Source organism: Mustela putorius, unplaced genomic scaffold (genome assembly GCF_011764305.1).
Source record: "Mustela putorius furo isolate JIRA1106 unplaced genomic scaffold, ASM1176430v1.1 tig00003834_pilon_pilon_pilon, whole genome shotgun sequence".
Classification (NCBI taxonomy): domain Eukaryota; kingdom Metazoa; phylum Chordata; class Mammalia; order Carnivora; family Mustelidae; genus Mustela; species Mustela putorius.
In genome coordinates this window covers 37,302,691-37,320,270 of record NW_025421987.1, presented here as the reverse complement: position 1 = coordinate 37,320,270, position 17,580 = coordinate 37,302,691, and the positions used below count along the sequence as shown (strand labels likewise).

The 17,580-nt window shown below is 41.2% G+C and overlaps 1 protein-coding gene across 28 annotated transcripts in view; it reads right to left on the bottom strand.

Annotated features, from left to right (window-relative positions):
* Window positions 1-17,580, bottom strand: part of PHLDB2 (pleckstrin homology like domain family B member 2) — a 227,344-nt gene that overhangs the window by 13,206 nt on the left and 196,558 nt on the right. For 16 of the 28 annotated variants that reach the window (XM_045088342.1, XM_045088345.1, XM_045088329.1 and 13 more), the window contains 6 exons: window positions 15,878-16,018; window positions 14,593-14,692; window positions 11,865-11,879; window positions 10,801-10,821; window positions 8,823-8,858; window positions 7,086-7,293 (listed from right to left, as the gene is read on the bottom strand). In XM_045088342.1, coding sequence (XP_044944277.1) covers window positions 7,086-7,293; window positions 8,823-8,858; window positions 10,801-10,821; window positions 11,865-11,879; window positions 14,593-14,692; window positions 15,878-16,018 — 521 coding nt within the window. The other 12 variants (XM_045088338.1, XM_045088351.1, XM_045088348.1 and 9 more) reach the window with 10 other exon arrangements.

The following is a 17,580-nucleotide window of genomic DNA, read 5'->3' as shown; positions in this document are numbered from 1 at the left end:
GTTAATTACAGAAAAACTTACTGTATCCCTTCTTTCATTGTTTAGACAACATTGTTAGAATGTTGATAAGTTGAATCAAAATCTAGCTTCCATTTATTGGCCTAAGTATGACTTTGAGCTCCTTGAAACCTATCCAGAGGAATGGGTTGGATATAACTTGGTTAGAAACAAATATTTTCAGTCCATGGTCTTTCATAAATCTGTAATTTGGGCATATCCTGGGGGTAAGTTCTCAAATAGTTATCTTCTTTAAATCTTTTTGTTCATTTTTTTGAAATTTTCAGGGTGTTTTCCATTTATTTTATAATATTTATAGTTAATTTTCTGCCAATTATATTCAATTTGCTTATTTGGCGATATTTCCATAAATGTCTTAACTTTTGCTCCAAAGGAACTCAATTTTCTGAAAACATTTGATACATGAAAACAATGATACACGTTAACACTTAACCACCTGAGTGTTCATAACCTGTAGAATCCTAAAGTCACCTACTTTTTAAAGCTACATTTTATATACTTTAAAGCTTCTTTGGTTATTTGGTTAAAAAAAGACTTTGTATTCACAGATACCTACTTATTCTCTATAGCCCCACTTTTGCTATTTTTGATGTTAATATTTCCTTGACAGGTAAACCACTTTTATTTAGCAAAACTCCTGCTGCTCTGACACTCTGTCACCGCCATTTTACTTTTCTGTCCCCTCAGGGTTGTGCCTATGCTGAAAAGGAGGCTGCTGCAATGGGAATGCAGGGAAAAGTCTAGATTGGTCATACCATGGGATCAATGGCAGACACCAATGTCAGCAAGTGAAATACTGAGCACTTGCCATGCAGAAGGAGAGTCTGATGTCCCTGAAGATAAGCTTGATGCTGCATTACCTAGAACACAACACTCATCTTTGTCTTCTCAAGTGCATCCACATTATAGGAGGAATCATGTTTCTTTCCATTGTTCCAACTTCTGACCTTCGTAAGGGCAGGCACACATTTCTGATCTTGCATGTGACTGCTGTAAGGATGCTGGTGATACTGAGTCATCAGGCCATTAACGATATAAAGATGACTAGTTTGGCGACTTCTCCTACTCAGTCATGTTCTGCTGTTTTATCAACTGAAGGTTTTTTTGTGTATCTGGCCAACTTTGGTAAAAACCATATTCATAAAGAAAAACAAAACTTTCACCAAGGGTAAAGGAATCTAAATAGCAAATACAAGATTTTTAGGGCTTTTTAGAATATTCACTTCATAGGCAAAGGTAAAAACAGAAACAAATTTAAGAAGAAAAGCAAAGAACAATGGCATACAAAAAATAAGTAAGCAAAGCAAAATAGAACAGAACTAATGAGGGCTAAATAAAATTCTCCACAAAGACACATAAAACTTTTCCAAGACGGCCATCAGTGCACCAGTATTGCCACTACATGGAGCTGGGGGCACATGGGTGGCTCAGTTGGTTAAACCGCTGCCTTTGGCCTGGGTCATGATTCAGAGTCCTGGGACTGAGCCCCACATCTCGTAGGGATCCCTGCTTGGCAGAAAGTCTGCTTCTCCCTCTCTCCCTGCTCCTACCTCTGCTCCTTTTCTCTCTTTCTTTCTCAAGTAAATAAATAAAATCTTAAAAAAAAAAAAAAAAAAAAAAAAAAAAAGAAGAGCCAGTATCCCAGAATATTTCTTTTCAATTAATCTTCTCAGGTATTTTTTCAGCTTCAACAAAGTATTACTCCTCATAAAACATCTAGCCTTCCTCTGTCCAGTAGCTCCTTGAATATTACAAAAACATAACAAGCCCTCCAACCCTTCCTAACCATTTCTCACATGGTTTGACACATCTGGTTCCTTTGGCGCTTGGCTGCCTCTCACCGCCCCCCACCCCAAATCACTTTGTTTTTCTGCATCTTTTCTCAAAGAACGCCCTAGAATAAAATGCAGACACTGTTTGTTGACTATCTAGGGTAAAAAGCAGAATACAAACTTTTGCCTAATGTGAAGAAATCTGAAGCATCTCAAATTCAGATGAAAGCATCCCTTAGACCCAAGTTCGGCCACAGACTGCCCTCAACTCCATGACCGGTCTTGTGCCCTGCCCCACATGCACAGTGCTGGCATTTAAGCTACAATGAAGGATCAAGTTCCCCCAACATTTTCTCCAAGTATGAGGGCAAGGTCAGGGCTTGGCAAATTAGTAATAGCAATTGTGATAATAACATATCATTGTAGGCAGTGAGCAGAACACTGCACGGTCTAGGCCAAGTCAGTAATTTCAGCAGAAGAGAGGTTTTATGCAGAATGGACTCCCCACTGCCGTTTTTCTATAACCCAGGATCTGTTTTCTTAGCTTTTTGTTTGTTTAGGGTGTAAGTCATGATGCTGAAAAAGCAAACATACAGTCTGACTCAAGTAACTTTCTAGTAGACACAAAAATGATGTCTCAACAAAAAGCAAAGGGCCAATGTACCCACAGCTCTGAGTAATTCTGTAATTCTACAAATGGCTTCTTGTGACATAATAAACCACAAGACCAGGCTTCTGTCCTTAGAATTTCAGCATGGAATTGCCTCTTTAACATACATATCATTTCAGGGTATTTTAATACATAGCTTTAGCAAATCTCACCAAGAGAAGATGTGTTAGTCTCTTCTTCCTCTTGCTACCTGACTTTAAGAAGTTCTTATTAAGGATGTGTTGTCATAAATTCCAAACATTAGTTTCTGATTACCCATTTGCCTGATGTTTATCATATTATTTCCCATCATAACAGTGGATACAAGCTTACCTTAGGATAGCATGAATTTTTTTTTTAAAGATTTTATTTATTTATTCAACAGAGAGACAATGAGAGAGAGAGAGCACAAGCAGGGGGAGTGGGAGAGGGAGAAGCACGCTTCCCACAGAGCAGGAAGCCCGACACGGGGCTTGATCTCAGAACCTTGAGATCATGACCTGAGCAGAAGGGAGACGCTTAACGACTGAGCCACGCAGGCACCCCAGGATAGCATGAACTTTTTAAAAGTAGATGGTGGTACAGAAGCCAAATGTTTGTTTCCCTCCCTCTCCCTTTTATACTAAGCCTTTGACAGGTATCTCTACTTTGGCTTTGACTTTCTTTTTGACATTCAGCAGGTCAGACAGCCGAATGAAATACATACTATTGGTAATTTCTGGCTGTGATGACTGGGTATCTGTGACGGTTAGCACCGCTAGGGCAGGTCTGTGTGAACTAAGGATACAAACTGACTGTGGTCCTGGGTAACCACCTGCCAGGAGGGCTCCACGGTGATGCTGTCCTCTTCTCTCGGTGTATTTAGCAGAACCATTCTCATTCTCTACCTTGGGGAACCATTTTAAGAAAAACCAACAGGGCAAACAAATAAAAATAAATTCAGTTCTTGCCCTGTCACAGTGCTTAAGTGTGCAGATCCGAAGTCGTAATGCTTGGTAATTATAATTAAAGCGGATCCTTTTTGGGTAATTTCCTGTACCCATTGTTGCACTGCTGCTGCTCCCTGCTGCTAAATATGAGAGGTGTGGAGTGATCATTTGAAGGGATGAATATTTACTTTCCATTTTTGGAGGGGAGGAAGAGGCAGAGAGTGGAAAAATGCCGAGACAGGCAAATGCTTAGAGTGTATTTCTCTACTACAGACGGCTCAAAAATAGATAAATAGGGGTACGTGGGTGGCTCAGTCGTTTTGGCATCTGACTCTTGGTTTTGGCTCAGGTCATGATCTCGAGGTTGTGGGATCGAGCCCCACGTCGGGCTTGGCGCTCAGTGCAGAGTCTGCTTGAGATTCTTCCTCCCTGCCCTTCTGCCCCTCCCTGCATGTTTTCTCAAATACACAAACAAAATCTTAAAAACACAGGTAAATAAAGGGTTAAGCTATCAGGAGTTCAACAAAGAAGTATTGGTACAAAATGTTCACAATTATTTGGGAAGAGGGGGAATAGTCAACGGTTTCCAAAATATCAACTAAGTACCAAATGCCCCCGAAACAGGGGTGTCCCTCTGATGTTGGGAATCTGGGCTCTTGCTTTTTTTTTTTTTTTTTTAAAGATTTTATTTATTTATTTGACAGAGATCACAAGTACGCAGAGAGACAGACAGTGGGGAGGGGGAAGCAGGCTCCCCGCTGAGCACAGAGCCCTATGTGGGGCTCGATCCCAGGACCCTGAGATCATGACCTGAGCCGAAGGCAGAGGCTTAACCCACTGAGCCACCCAGGCGCCCTGGGTTCTTGCTCTTAATGCCCACTTTTATACCTCTTGTCACCAAGCTATCATAGTTGCTGGGTGGCTGAGTTTGTTTGTGTCTTGTTATACAGAAAGCACCACATCTGGTCAGTTTAATGTCATTTATGAATAATTGCTCAATATTCTAGGCTTTCTGTTCTGAGCACATACTGGCCTGGCTTGGACAAGTGCAGGACAGCAGGTGTCACCAGAGCATCTCCAGTGCCAGCTGGTTTGATGTCCACCCCTTCCACACGCTCAAGTGTCTCCCCCAATGTAGTCAGGTGAAAATTTTTAAAAAGTAAGCTATTGCATCTTTTAATATTGAATAACATGAAACACTAATCCTTCTAACCTGAAATAATAATGGCAGCTCCCAAAAAGCTTTACTCTTTTTTTTTTTTTTTTTTTTTTTTTTAAGATTTACTTATTTATTTTTAGGCAGGGAAAGAGAATCTCAAGCAGACTCCCTACTGAGCATGGAGCTGATGGGAGGGCTTGATCTCACGACCTGGAGATCATGACCACAGCTAAAACCAAGAGCCAGATGCTTAACCGACTGAGCCCCCCAAAGCCCTATTCTTTATCATTACATAATCTCCTCTTTCAATTTAGGTCATTCCCATGTGACAAGCAGCAGCAATACAATTCTTATTGTTGCTTTAATATTTTTCCCCAGAGATTCCTTTCCTTCTCTGATAGGGTATATCCAATAATATTAATGTTTTACCCATTAATGCCAAAAGAAAATACACTGTATACTTTATTTACCACAGAATGTAACATCTGCCTTCTTCTCCTTTTCCCCAACCCTATATATATATATATATATATATATATATATATATATTTCCCCACTATAGCCAACATTTTCTGGCTATAGTGTCTGGTTACAGTTAAGTCTCATATTCACTTCATTTGTGAAACATGAAATAACCCAAAGCTAAGTACATTTTGTTGATATTACTTTCCCTCTCTCTCTGTCATCCTCTTCTTATAGGTGAGGGGAGAGCAAATTATTCAAATAAAGAACTAAATTATATTTACAGGATGGTAATTTTCCATCAAAATGTTTAAAAATTAATCATTGCCTTGTATTCAAGAAACGACCCCCTCCATTTTACAGTTTAGCAAGTAAATCAGGACGAAGATCTGTGATCTGCTTCAAGGAGCATGATCATTGCCCAAGGAGTACAAGCACTCCTGCTTCCAGCCTGCGGCTTCAGTCCAACAGAGGGAAGTTTGTTAATGGCAATGACCCAACTAGACGTTTGCATTTGGAACACCTAAGTGCTCAATTAACATTTACTGAATATTGGATGTTTCTTAGGTTGAAATCATAGTATTAGTATTCGCAGAATGAATGAATGAAGGAGCCTATAAATCAATGAGTGAACAATTCAGCCAATTAAAATAGACCAAACAAAAATTTTAAAAATAACAAAATTGAAAATATGGCCATTTTACTGTATCCTGAGGTATTTACTCAGACAACACTTACTGAATACCTACCATCTGCTAAGATCTCTGCTGGGTATAGAAATCAAAAGATAATCAGCCAGCCTCCTTGACATTGAGGAATTCACCAATTAATTACTGAAGAGAAAATTTTATACTGCCATGTGATCAGTGATATAATAGAAAAAAGAGTCAAGTGCAGTGGAACACAGAAGGAAAAGGCCTTAAAGGAGAGCTTTTCCTGCGCTTCCAACCTAAGTTTAAGCCTAACAGATAAGGAAAGTCTCTCCAGGCTCAGACGGGAGCAGAGGGATGGAGATGGTAAAGATATTTACAATGTCAGACACTACTGGTGCTCAGTAAGTATGGAATTGAGTGAATACACAAATGGAAGGATAAATTGATGGTAGACAGTGTCATGCTGGTAAATCAGATCTCTGGAGGGAAATGAAAACCTTGACATATAGCAAATGTCCATTTATGTGGAGTATATACTCCCATCATGGTCAATTTCAAACTACCAACATGACATCACTGATCACACACAGGTGAAAATATGCACATCTGGCACTTGCCAGCTAGCATGACCCAACGCCAGCCCACTGTTGACTCTAGAGCACTCCATTAGTATTCGTGGAATGAATGAAGGAGCCTGTAAATCAATGAGTGAATAAACTACTTGATTCCAGGCCTGGGACCAATATGGTCAAAGGCACAGAGATTTGAGTATTTATAATCCTCTCAATTAAGAAGAAGCCCTGTGAGGCATGTCAGGAGGAGAGAGTGAAGGGCAAGTTGGGATGGATCCAGAATGCAGGTTCTAGGATGTGACTTTACTCAAAGGGGAGTAGTTTTTGAAGGGGCAGAGTACTAGGACCAGATCTATATTTTAGATGTGCTTTTAGCCCAAATTCCATAAGACCATCTTTGCTTGCCTCAAAGTATGAATACGGATGTGAATGATTAAATCCTTACCAAAATTTTAATATGTGGAACAGTTCTAAACCCTTCCTCTTAATGAAACAGACATGTAAGAAATCCTTCGAAGTTCTTACTATACTGTCGGATTTCTTTATTCAATCAAAAGGAGTCTTAATGAGTCTTGGAATCAACCAACAGAGGCAAGTAAATTTTGAAGCACAGTATACACGTGAACTCAAATGTAAAGAAAGAGAGTAAAGGAGAAAAACGGATTATATGATGTCTGACAGGTTAAGCCACACAGGATACAAGGAAATTACTTTCAAAGGCTGCCATGACACTCAACCCTCTTCCGCCCCATAGACTATGTCTCAGAAATCTGGGCTTGTACATACATGTTGTTCCACACTGATGCCTTTACTTTATGAGACCAGCAGGTGCTTTTCTAAACTGGAAGCCCCAACAATGAATACATCTTACCTAGAGATATTGTCAGGTGAGCAGGCAGAGATGCTGGTTTCCATGCTGTCGGAGCTGTCTAGGCTCAGCGTGTCAAAGGCCTGGTCCTTGTAGCTGTGGTCGGGGTAGTGGAAACTGTTCAAGTAGACATTCGATTCAGAGGCTGTGCGGTTGTAAAAGTCAGAAGATTTCTGCCTTTGTCCTTCACTCATCTGTTGGTGATTATACCCTAAGGAAAGAGCCATAAATATGTTAGTATGCCTCATCTTCTAGTCTCAGATCTTCTGAGACTCAAACCAGCAACCCAAAACATCTGCGTACAAAACTTGGACTTTGGTCTAATTTGTTTTGAAGCCAAGAAGATCAAAGACACAGCATCATGCTCAGTGCAAGCGAGGTGGTCTTGGGCGTGATCTTTTCCGCCAGTGGATCATCTCACATTCTCCTTTGCCATTCCCACATCTCAGCGCGACTGAGAATATAACCACACACACACACACACACACACACACACACACACATACACACACAAACAGGCAAACCAAACCAGAACAGAAACACAATGAAAGGCCCTGTATCTTCTAAAAGTAGCTGGGTTCAAGGGAAGCCAGATGACTCCTGGTGACAAGCAATAGTGTAGTCTTAGGACAGTCAATTCCTCAATGGTATTCAAATTTATGGAACACACCCACTCCATCTGGTCATAAAACAGCAGGCGGACCATCGAGGTACAGGATTTAAGAAACTTGTATCTCACTCATATTACCACTAACACTTTTAATCTGGTAAAAATCCAAACTGCACATTTTTCTTACTCTTTTTTTCAATTTTCCTTGCCTGCTCATTATTTAAAACATCCACAGCCAATGATTTAAAACAATTCTCCCAATTGGCACACCCCTCCTAATTACCATATACAGAGCTCTCTTGTTTTTCTGCCTTTGCCGTCAGCCCTCAGCCAGCTAGTGCTGGCCAACCATAGGACAATGTAGAACTCACATCAAGAGCAGCCAAAGTGCTCTCAGTCCCAGGCTTTCTCCTTACCTTGGTACTTGCTCAACTGGCCTGTTAGATCACTGGCTTTACTTCGTGTTGTTGCTCTGGCTTGCTTGCTAGTGGCTGATTTGGGGCAATGAAAGTTAAATTATTCTTCCTTTCTCTGTGTACCATACAGGCAGGATGCAGACATTGAAGTGATAAACCAATTCCTCAACGCATTAAAAACATGTTTCTCTAGCCAACAGTAGGTTCCCACCCCTTTCTCCCTCATCAAATTTACTACCAGATCCAATAAGAGTTAATGATTGGACCATTTGAATTTTGCCTCTTTCCTTGCGCTATACCTACCCTTGCTGAGGCTTTTAATTGGTAATGAAAAATGTCCAAAAAACAGAAGCCACATCCGTGAGGATTTAACAAAGCATCGGATACATTTCTGTAAAATGATTTTAGTTCCACAGGGAGTTTGCCTGCAGTCGTTTTAAATATCAAAGTGCAAATATGTTAGTTCAGCTGAGGGCGTTTCTGGGGAAATAACCTTCCTTAATATAAGTTGTAATTAGATATTACAAATACACACACAAGAGCCACATATCACTCAGCAAAGGGAAGATGCAACACAAGACAGCACAGCACGACACTACGGATAGAAGGCCATCAGTCATAGTGATTAACGTGGGGAGCAGTAAGTGAAGCCGGTGCATTCATAAGCGTGGAGCCTGTGCCTTTAAAAAAAAAAATCATTACTCAGATATTTACCTTTGATACTTGAATTTTTGGAATTATTAATCGCTCCTTTTAAATTGTTTCCAGTTATTATGAAAAGGAGAGGGACAAAAACAAACAAACAAACAAACAAAAAACAATACCAGAAATTATTTGAAAAAGTCACGCATGTTATCTTTCCTAATGCTTTCAAAAAAGCCTTACTGGCAAAGAAAACGTGGACGCTGGCACTGACATCATGGAAGCCACTTTCTAGCAGTTGTATGAAAACCAATTCCCTAAAAGACAGTCACGGAATTGAAAACATACGAGAATTATCTCCTTGGCACTGACATGAGGAAAGGCGAATCCCTATGATGCCACAAACACCCTCTTGGAGGAGCAGAGAAGATGGTGGGTCCCGATCCTCGGATCACCCACTTTTTTTTTTTCCTCCAAAAGTATTGCAAATAAGAAAATGAACTTATGACCCTCAGGTGAAGAAAGAGCACACTAAAATGACTCAAAGATGTCAGATGTGGGCACAAGGGCCAGCCGTGTGGCTATGTGCAGCACACTAAGGGTTGTGAACACAAATCCTCCAGGTTGCCCCATTATTCATTGGAGTTGGGCTCTATGCTTGAGAGAACCTTCCACCCTTCTGGTGGTAGGATGAGCGAGTGCCTTAGATTTAAATGAAGTAATGTGCTAATGATGAGCATGTATTTCCTGGCACAGGAATTTTGTTTCCAGGGTGAGTGGAAATGTTCTACCTCAGGGACAGGCTCATTTCTCCCACCTGGCAACCCTCTACTAATAATCACAGTGAATTCAGCGACCACCTGGCTTACTTAGCCTCCTCCCTCCTGAACTTCAAAAAATTCAGTTACTTCTGCAATCACAAATAAAGGCCTGGACCTCTTCCCTGTGATTCTGGAATTGCACCTGTATGATTCCAAAGAGCTGGCTTTGGGACCCAGGCTCTGGCCTGCTTGTCCGAAGGTACAGAGACTTTTAATGGAGGAAACATCCCAGGAGAGCAACAGGACCAAATGAGGACCCCTGGTGGGAGGTCCAAGAAGTGCTCGTGCAGCTAGGTAAACCCAGAACAGGGGCAAGCTATCCCGGGGAGAGGGACCCAGGTGTCCTGGTCACCACATGATCCCCATTTATTTAGTATGGGGAGGTCATGAACTAAAGAGCTGCTGGGTCAATCCATTTTCTCATCCATAAATTCCGGTTTCGGCGGTGGCTAAATAAGGAAGTGGAATATCTACTATCTGGGGTGGGGGTGGGGGGCGAAGTTAAGTGCACTGGGAAAAATGAGACTTTCCCAAACCCTGAGACTACTTGGTTGTTTTTGTTTTTGTTTTTAAATTATGTAGCAAGAATAACATTCAGCAGTGGGACAGCAACTAGAAAGCAAAGAAGGCCTTGTAAAGGCTCTACATCCTGTCTACCCAGGCAGAAATAGCCACTGGAGGGAAGTTATAAGGTTTATAATGGGAGAGCTGACAGTGTCTGAGGCTCGGCTCTCAGCAGAGCCCATGCAAGGAACCCAAACCAACTCAAGTCTCGTCACTGTCCAAGAGAGCCAGGAGAGAGGACGTGCAAGGCCCATTTCTCATTCCTATTCTCGCCTATCTATGAATTCTGAAAACTCCTTTGTGACTTAACTATTGTGCCACTGTGGGATATACAGTGTTGCCAATATCTTCCAAATGTGTGTTGTTTCCTTCCTTTTTTTTTTTTTTAAAGGGGAGTGGAGCAGAGGGAGAGGGAGAGAATCTAAGCAGATTCCAAGCCCCATGCAAGCCCAACACAGAGCTTGATCCCGCAGCCCTGGGATCATGACCTGAGTCGACGTCAAGAGTTGGACACTTAACTGACTGAACCACCCAGGCACCCGTGTCGTATACTTTAAATAGTTATTTGGTCTTAATAGAGAAAACGAGATGATTTAAGGTTATAATCTGGGTTTAAGAGGATAAAATTAATCTGTCTTTCTGACAATTAGCCTAGTGTAGCTCACCTGCTGAGAAATTCATTCTTCCTAACCATAGTCCACAGCCAGGAGATGAAGGTACAGGATGAGTCAGGAGTCACGGACGAAGAAGGGGGAAGACGGAGAAAGGGAGAAAGAGACAAGATCAAAAAGGATGACAGGGGACCAGGAAAACAGACACGTTCAACATGCCATCCTCGGCAGTGTTAGTCACAACACCAGATTAACAAGGCAAGATGGATGTTCACACTTCCAGATTCCATCTGAGTTTACAGAGGAACCTGGGAAGTTAAAAAATAATAATAAGCTTCAGATACATGCATACGGTTAGTCAATAACGTTTGGAATGAAACATCTTTCACACATATTCGCCAACCAGAAAACAGGGAGAATAAAAATGAGATCATAGTGATAAAACAGTTCTTTTTCCTCGGCAGACAGCAGCACATAGTTTTTAAGAGCTAGGATTTATCAAATGCCATTCAGTTATTCAAAGCACAGTCCCTCAAATTTTCTATAACCAGGGCGTCCTCTGACACCCTGCATCTCTGCCACCCTGTCCCAGTCATAAGCATCTCATTTATGCAAGCCAGTCACGCAAACTGGTCTTCACTCCTCCAGGTCGGTGTTCTACAATGGGCATAAATGGAATAAATAAGTAGGAGCGTCCTAAATCCTTCCCTCCTCCCTTGTAGCGGGCTTATTTATACCTGCTCTTTAGAAAGGAGAAGCCTCCTGTTTTACACTTAGCCTACATACTTGACAATGCCCACTCTGATCTTTATCTAGATTCTGAGTCTTGCAAAACAATCCCCCCCCCACCCGCCCCGGTTTCCTGCAGGGTCTGACCTTGTAATAAAAACAAAGGGGCTCCTGCAGCTGCCCCTCTGAGTGAACAGCAGCTGCCCTCAGGATTGGGTTTCTAGCAAACGTGCAGCAATTTTTCTCTATTGTATAAAATGTATGATCCTTTGGCTAAAAATGCACTATTTTACAGTTTCAAATCCGATCATTTCTTAAAGATGACTTAACAATGACCTTTCACTAGTTGCTGAAAACAAAAAAACACCAAGCGAGGAGGTTTGTCATACCTTTCTTGGACTTTCCTGCGTTTAACAGAAAACAAAAGGACAAAGATTTCATTCATTTGAGAGCTTACAAAGGAACATTTCACAAGTGGTACAAAAGCCAATAAGCATTACAACTTTAAGAGCTGAGCTCCTGGGCTCTCTGCTTTAAACTCTGCTCTCAGAGATCTTTTTTCTAGGAAAACAGAGCTGACGGAAGGAGGGCTGTTACTTACACCATTGTTCTTGATGTATCCATTATGAACAAGCAGCAAAAAAAAAAAAAAAAAAAAATAGTTCACTTATGTTAATTGTGTAACTCCCCCCAAAATGGTAAGATCTATTACATCTGAGTTAATGAAAACATGTTGGGTCCAGTTTTTTCAAAACCATGGACTTTTACTTGCCTTTGCCATTTTAGTGAAGCCAAAACTGTGTTAGTGAAACAATTCTAAATGCAATAATGATTCATCCCTCCTGGGGATGGGCCACCTGTAGGGTCTTAGGAGAAAATTCTGCCAATTTTCTGGTCTATTGTGGCTCTGAGAACTGCACTCCCTGCCCCTCTTCCTCTGGCTTCACAAGACACATCACCTCTGCTGGGACCAACACACACAGGATGGTTCTCGATTTCCTCAGAAGTTGCCCCATCAGCACCACATGAAATTCTTGAAGAAGAACCCCGCTGGAGAGCTGTAGCAGGAAAGAATGCAGCCGCAGTCTTCCCAGATACACAAAAGGAAAGCACATCGGTGAAGGACCAGAGCAGAAAGATAGCTGAGTCAATGGATTTTGCGGAGTTCATCCTTAATGGGGCCTTAATGGAATTGGCTCACATTTCCTCTATAAACCAGCATGGGGATTCCCATTCTTTGTTGGGCAAAAGGAGATTAGAAAAATAAAGATCCTTTGGTTTCACCAAAATTCTCGTTAAGAATCTTCTTACACGATAATCTTAATAGCTCTTGAATTCGCAAATCTCTCTGGTTAGTATAAAGGTCTGGTTTTTATTACTCCTTAAGAAATAACTTTTGACATAAAATGTGGTCTTGTGGCCAATCCAAGCTCTGATGTCTTCAGCCAATGGAAAAAAACCCATTGAAAAAGTCTATAAATATCACAGAAAAATGCTTTAACAGAAAATGGACTTGACCCACAAGTGAACAATGATAAACGAGAGCCAAAATATCAAGACTCACTTATGTTTATTATTTATAAATCATAAGAGATATCTTAACTTTAAAAATCATAAGAGATATTTTAGCTTAAGAAATTATAGTAAAGAAAATAAAAGTGAAGTTCAATCAACTGTATTTGATTCACATGTTAACACTGTAAACCATTCATGCATTATAAACCTCTCTTACGAACACTACAGCTCTATGAACTCTTAAACCACATCTGGTGATGATTCAAAAACCTCATTCAAGTGAGAGAGAGCTATATATATATATATGCATATATATATATATATATATATATATAAAACATACATATAAACATTTTATATATACAAATCCATATATTATATATACATAACATATATGTATATATATATATTTCTTTTTTTTTTCTTTTGGCGAGAAACCTGTGTTTATCCCCTGGTACCACTGGCAGAAGGGGTGAGCAGTCAGAACTGAATTCCAGCCTGGTTGGAGGGAAGGGTTTCAATTCTACTAATGTGTGAATGCATTTAGAGCCCAAATGGCCACCAATCCATCGGCAGCCCCCTTTATATCCTGGGCATTCCCCCATTACGGCATGTACCACATTTCATTTAAATCATCTTTTTTTTTTTTTAAGATTTTATTTATTTATTTGAGATAAAGCAAGAGAGAGAGAGTATGAGAGGGGGAGATGGAGAGGGGGACGCAGACTCCCCGCCAAGCACGGAGCCTGACGTGGGGCTCGATCCCAGGACTCTGGGACCATGACCTGAACTGAAGATACTTAACTGACTGAACCACTCAGGACTCCTTAAATCATCTATTATGTATCTTTCTTCCTCACTAGAGTACAAGCATGTTCAGGGGGTGAGGACTGTGTCATTTATTTGCATTCTTGGTCTCTAGCACCACGTCTGGTCAAAAGTTGGGGCCCATACAAACTGTTGACCTAAATGACTGTGTTGGCACAACTCTAATCCTCTCGATGAGAAGCTCACCTCTGGAAATGCATTATAGTAACTTCTCCGAGCGCCACAAAGACTATTCGACAACTCCATGACAAATGCAGTGTATTATTTCTAAGAAATAAAAGATGCCCAGGATCTAAGTCTACACGAAACGTGACAACCACATAGAAGAAAGGCTCAGACCCCATGAAAAGCCCAATGGGAATGTGGTCCTGGGCCACTAGTGTGTCCTCTCAATGACTCTTTAGCATATGTCGCAACAGAATAGTGGCCCAGCCCGCAGACCAGATACATGGCTTCGTTAAGGCCACTGGCGATCTCTCTGGATCTCCACCACCTCTCTTTTCTTCCTACAGAATGGGAAGGTTAGTCATTCTCGAGGAGCCTTCCTGGTTTGGGAATTCAATTGAATTGAGGAAGTGCGGTGGGTATGTTTAAAAGGTGCCTGCCATATGTATAACAGGAAAAGTTACCTTAGTACAACAATAAGGCGACAGAGATCCTTCCCCAAGGAAGACTCGTTAAGGATAAAACCGAGGATTTTGGTTGTTCCCTCTCTAATGATCCCCACCCCTGTTCTTACCCACAGACACGATGTGTGATTGAATAGGTACGTACCTCTGAGCGTCCTCCGAGAGTCTGAGTCTTTGGTCATGGTTGCCAGCGAGGGAGGGAGGACGCTGCCACAGCTGTTGCTCTGTCCCAGGGGCAGGTGAGCCTGTGAGAACCGGGAGGAGACACTTCAGGCAAACTGCCGCCACAGGGTCCTTCAGGACAGGGCCACATCCCTGCCTACAAAACTCCAGGGTAAGCCCAGTAGGCAGGGACGGTAGGAAGGAGGAGCGAAGGCGTCCCTGTAATTCACACTAAGTGGCGAAGGCCGGTCACGGACCCTTCTAAGGAGCCCCACGGTGGGCTCAACGTTACAGCAATCTCTGCAGGGGAAGCAATTCCAAAAATGAAGACAGGTGGGGCAACGCTGTCCAAAACCACCTTAAAGGACAACTCAGTTCTTCATGCACAAGGAGCCGGGGGCAGGTGCAGGGACAGGAATGCAGGCACATCATGCACAAGGAAGAGAAGAGGTCTACTTGCTACAAGTGTACCAATGTCCTGCTCCCCCTCAACACTGGAGAAACCTACTCAATATTGTACTCTTTCGAAATAGAAAATCTTAGTGTGCTATATAGTAGGGACCCCAGTTTATAAAATAGATTCAAACAAAGTTACTCTGATCGAAGGCAAGGGAAAGGCCCCAAAGCCTGGCTCACTCAGAACCTCTTTCTCATCTGCCCTTCCCCCTCTTTCTGCAGTGACCCCCCTGGACACATCAGCAAAACAGGAGTGAGGACTCCAGTGTCACACCACGGGGGTTCATTGTCCCGCTTCACTGCTAACCAGCTGAGAGCGCTTGGGCTAGTCGCTTAGTCTCTTCACACCTGTTTGTCCGTACCTACAATGCGGATAATACAGAGTACCTTGGCTGAAGAGTGCTGCCAGATTTTAAAATGAAACAATCCATATAAAGGGCTTAGTGCAGGGTCAGGCTCACAGAAATGCTCTCAGTAAATATTTGTGGCTATTATTCCTGGAATCCAGAGTTAATATCCTCCAATTTCCGGATCTGGGAGGCAGTCATGGGGAATCTGTCATGTAAATGCATGCTCTCCACCACTTGTGTGATGGTAGAAAATACCCAGGCCCAGGTTCTTTGGTCCCGGACGTACAATTCAGTACGTCCTCTGAGTAGGATAGAAAATGCAATATAGTTCTCTGTCTGCCCAACAAGCAAACTTAATGGTTTATTATTTGGCATTTTATTTAAGAGCCTTTGCAATGTTGGCCAACATGAGGACAAGAAGACTCACTGAATGCAAAGCCCATGGTTCACCCCACATCCTACCTTTGGGGCGGTGCTTCTCCCCATAGTAGCACTGCTGAAATGTGGGGATATGGAAGGTGTGGTTTTCTTTCGAGGCAAAGTGTCACTCAGATAGAGGCCTTCTTTATGCTGTTTTTTCCTTTCTTCCAGACTTCTAAAATGCTTTAAATGCAAATGTAAAGCAGAATAGCAAAACTTGACTAATTGAAAGAGGTCACTGAAGAAATTCAGAAGTATGCATTTACAAAGGAGTTTTGGAATTTTAACACAGAATTTTTTAAAAAATAAACTTATACTTGTGTTCACTAACAGACTAGGGCTAGCATTTGGTAAGATACATAGACACTGGAAGAATTTATTACTGAACCAAGAAACTTAAAAAAAAAAAAAATCCACCTTTCACTTTCATAGTTAGTTCCTGCAGCCTTGGGGCCTCAGGACAACTTACAAATTATTATGATGGTCGCCATGTGGATGGCGGAACAGCCAGTGGACAAAGCAAGTAAGCAGTTTCTCCCCTTGTCTTTCTGGACAGTTCTGTGTGATGGCACAGATCCCAGTGTGAGGAGAACAAGGAAGGGAGAAGATGGAGAGAAAGAGCGAGTGAACAGGGAAGTTGTTTTAAAGTCGGAATAATATTTTAATTACATAAAACACTTCAAATCCATATAATGCTTCCATATAAGGCATTCTTCTAGGTTATTCTTTCATTAAAAAAAAAAAGCTAAGTCAAGAAACCCCTACACTAATCCCTCATATTTAAAAACCCTTCCGTTGACCATTTCTTTCTTTTTTTTTTTTTTTCCAGATTCCTAAGGCAAAATTTTTGCCAACTTGAAATTTATCCAAATTTTTCTGGGCCTCCCCCCAAAATGTCTTGAGTAGTAAAGTTATTTCCTAAGTAAAGGTTCTTGGGGTTTGATCATTTTTATACTAAGCTCAGGCTGTTGAAATATATAAGAATTAATGCAAATCTGAGTTACCAAATTTATGATCAACCTTTAAACACGACAATCATGAAATACACCTGCATTTTAACTTTATATTATCTACTTACACTAGTTACTATTTATTAACCTAAAAGTAGCGAGGAGATATAGTCCTTTAACAACAGGTAAAAGGCAATAAAGATAATTTTGAGAAATGTAATGGCTGGGCCCAGCAAAGCAGGGCTCATCTAATTGTCTAGGACTATGACTCCTTAGCATCTTCTGGGGCCAAATTCATATAGAAATTTGATGATAGTTGAAAGGTACCCTCAAAAGAGACTTTTTGAATACCTATGCATGATTATATACTAGATGTACTAAAAGAAGGGTGGCATTCATAATGAACTTTTTAAAAATAGGTGATCAATAAAAATTTCTATGAGCCAAATGCATTACTTGTGGTGTGACCTTGGACAAGCTATTTACCTCTGCTAAGTAAGCCTCAGTTCCCTAAATGTCAATAAGGAGATCGATTCTTATTTCACAGGATCATTAGAAGGAAGAAAGGAGATATTTAGTTGTAAAATGTTTAGTGAATTATGACCCATAGCGAGGGCATGATGTCATTATGATTTCGGTAACGTGTAAGAAAAATATTTTATGCTGACACAGCAACTTTTTATAGCATGGATTTAATGGAAATACTTAGTAGCATTTGAAAACTACCTGAGACAAGTTACACTATTTTGGCTGAATGGGAACTGAAGTGTAAGGATATAAAACATATCTAGCTTC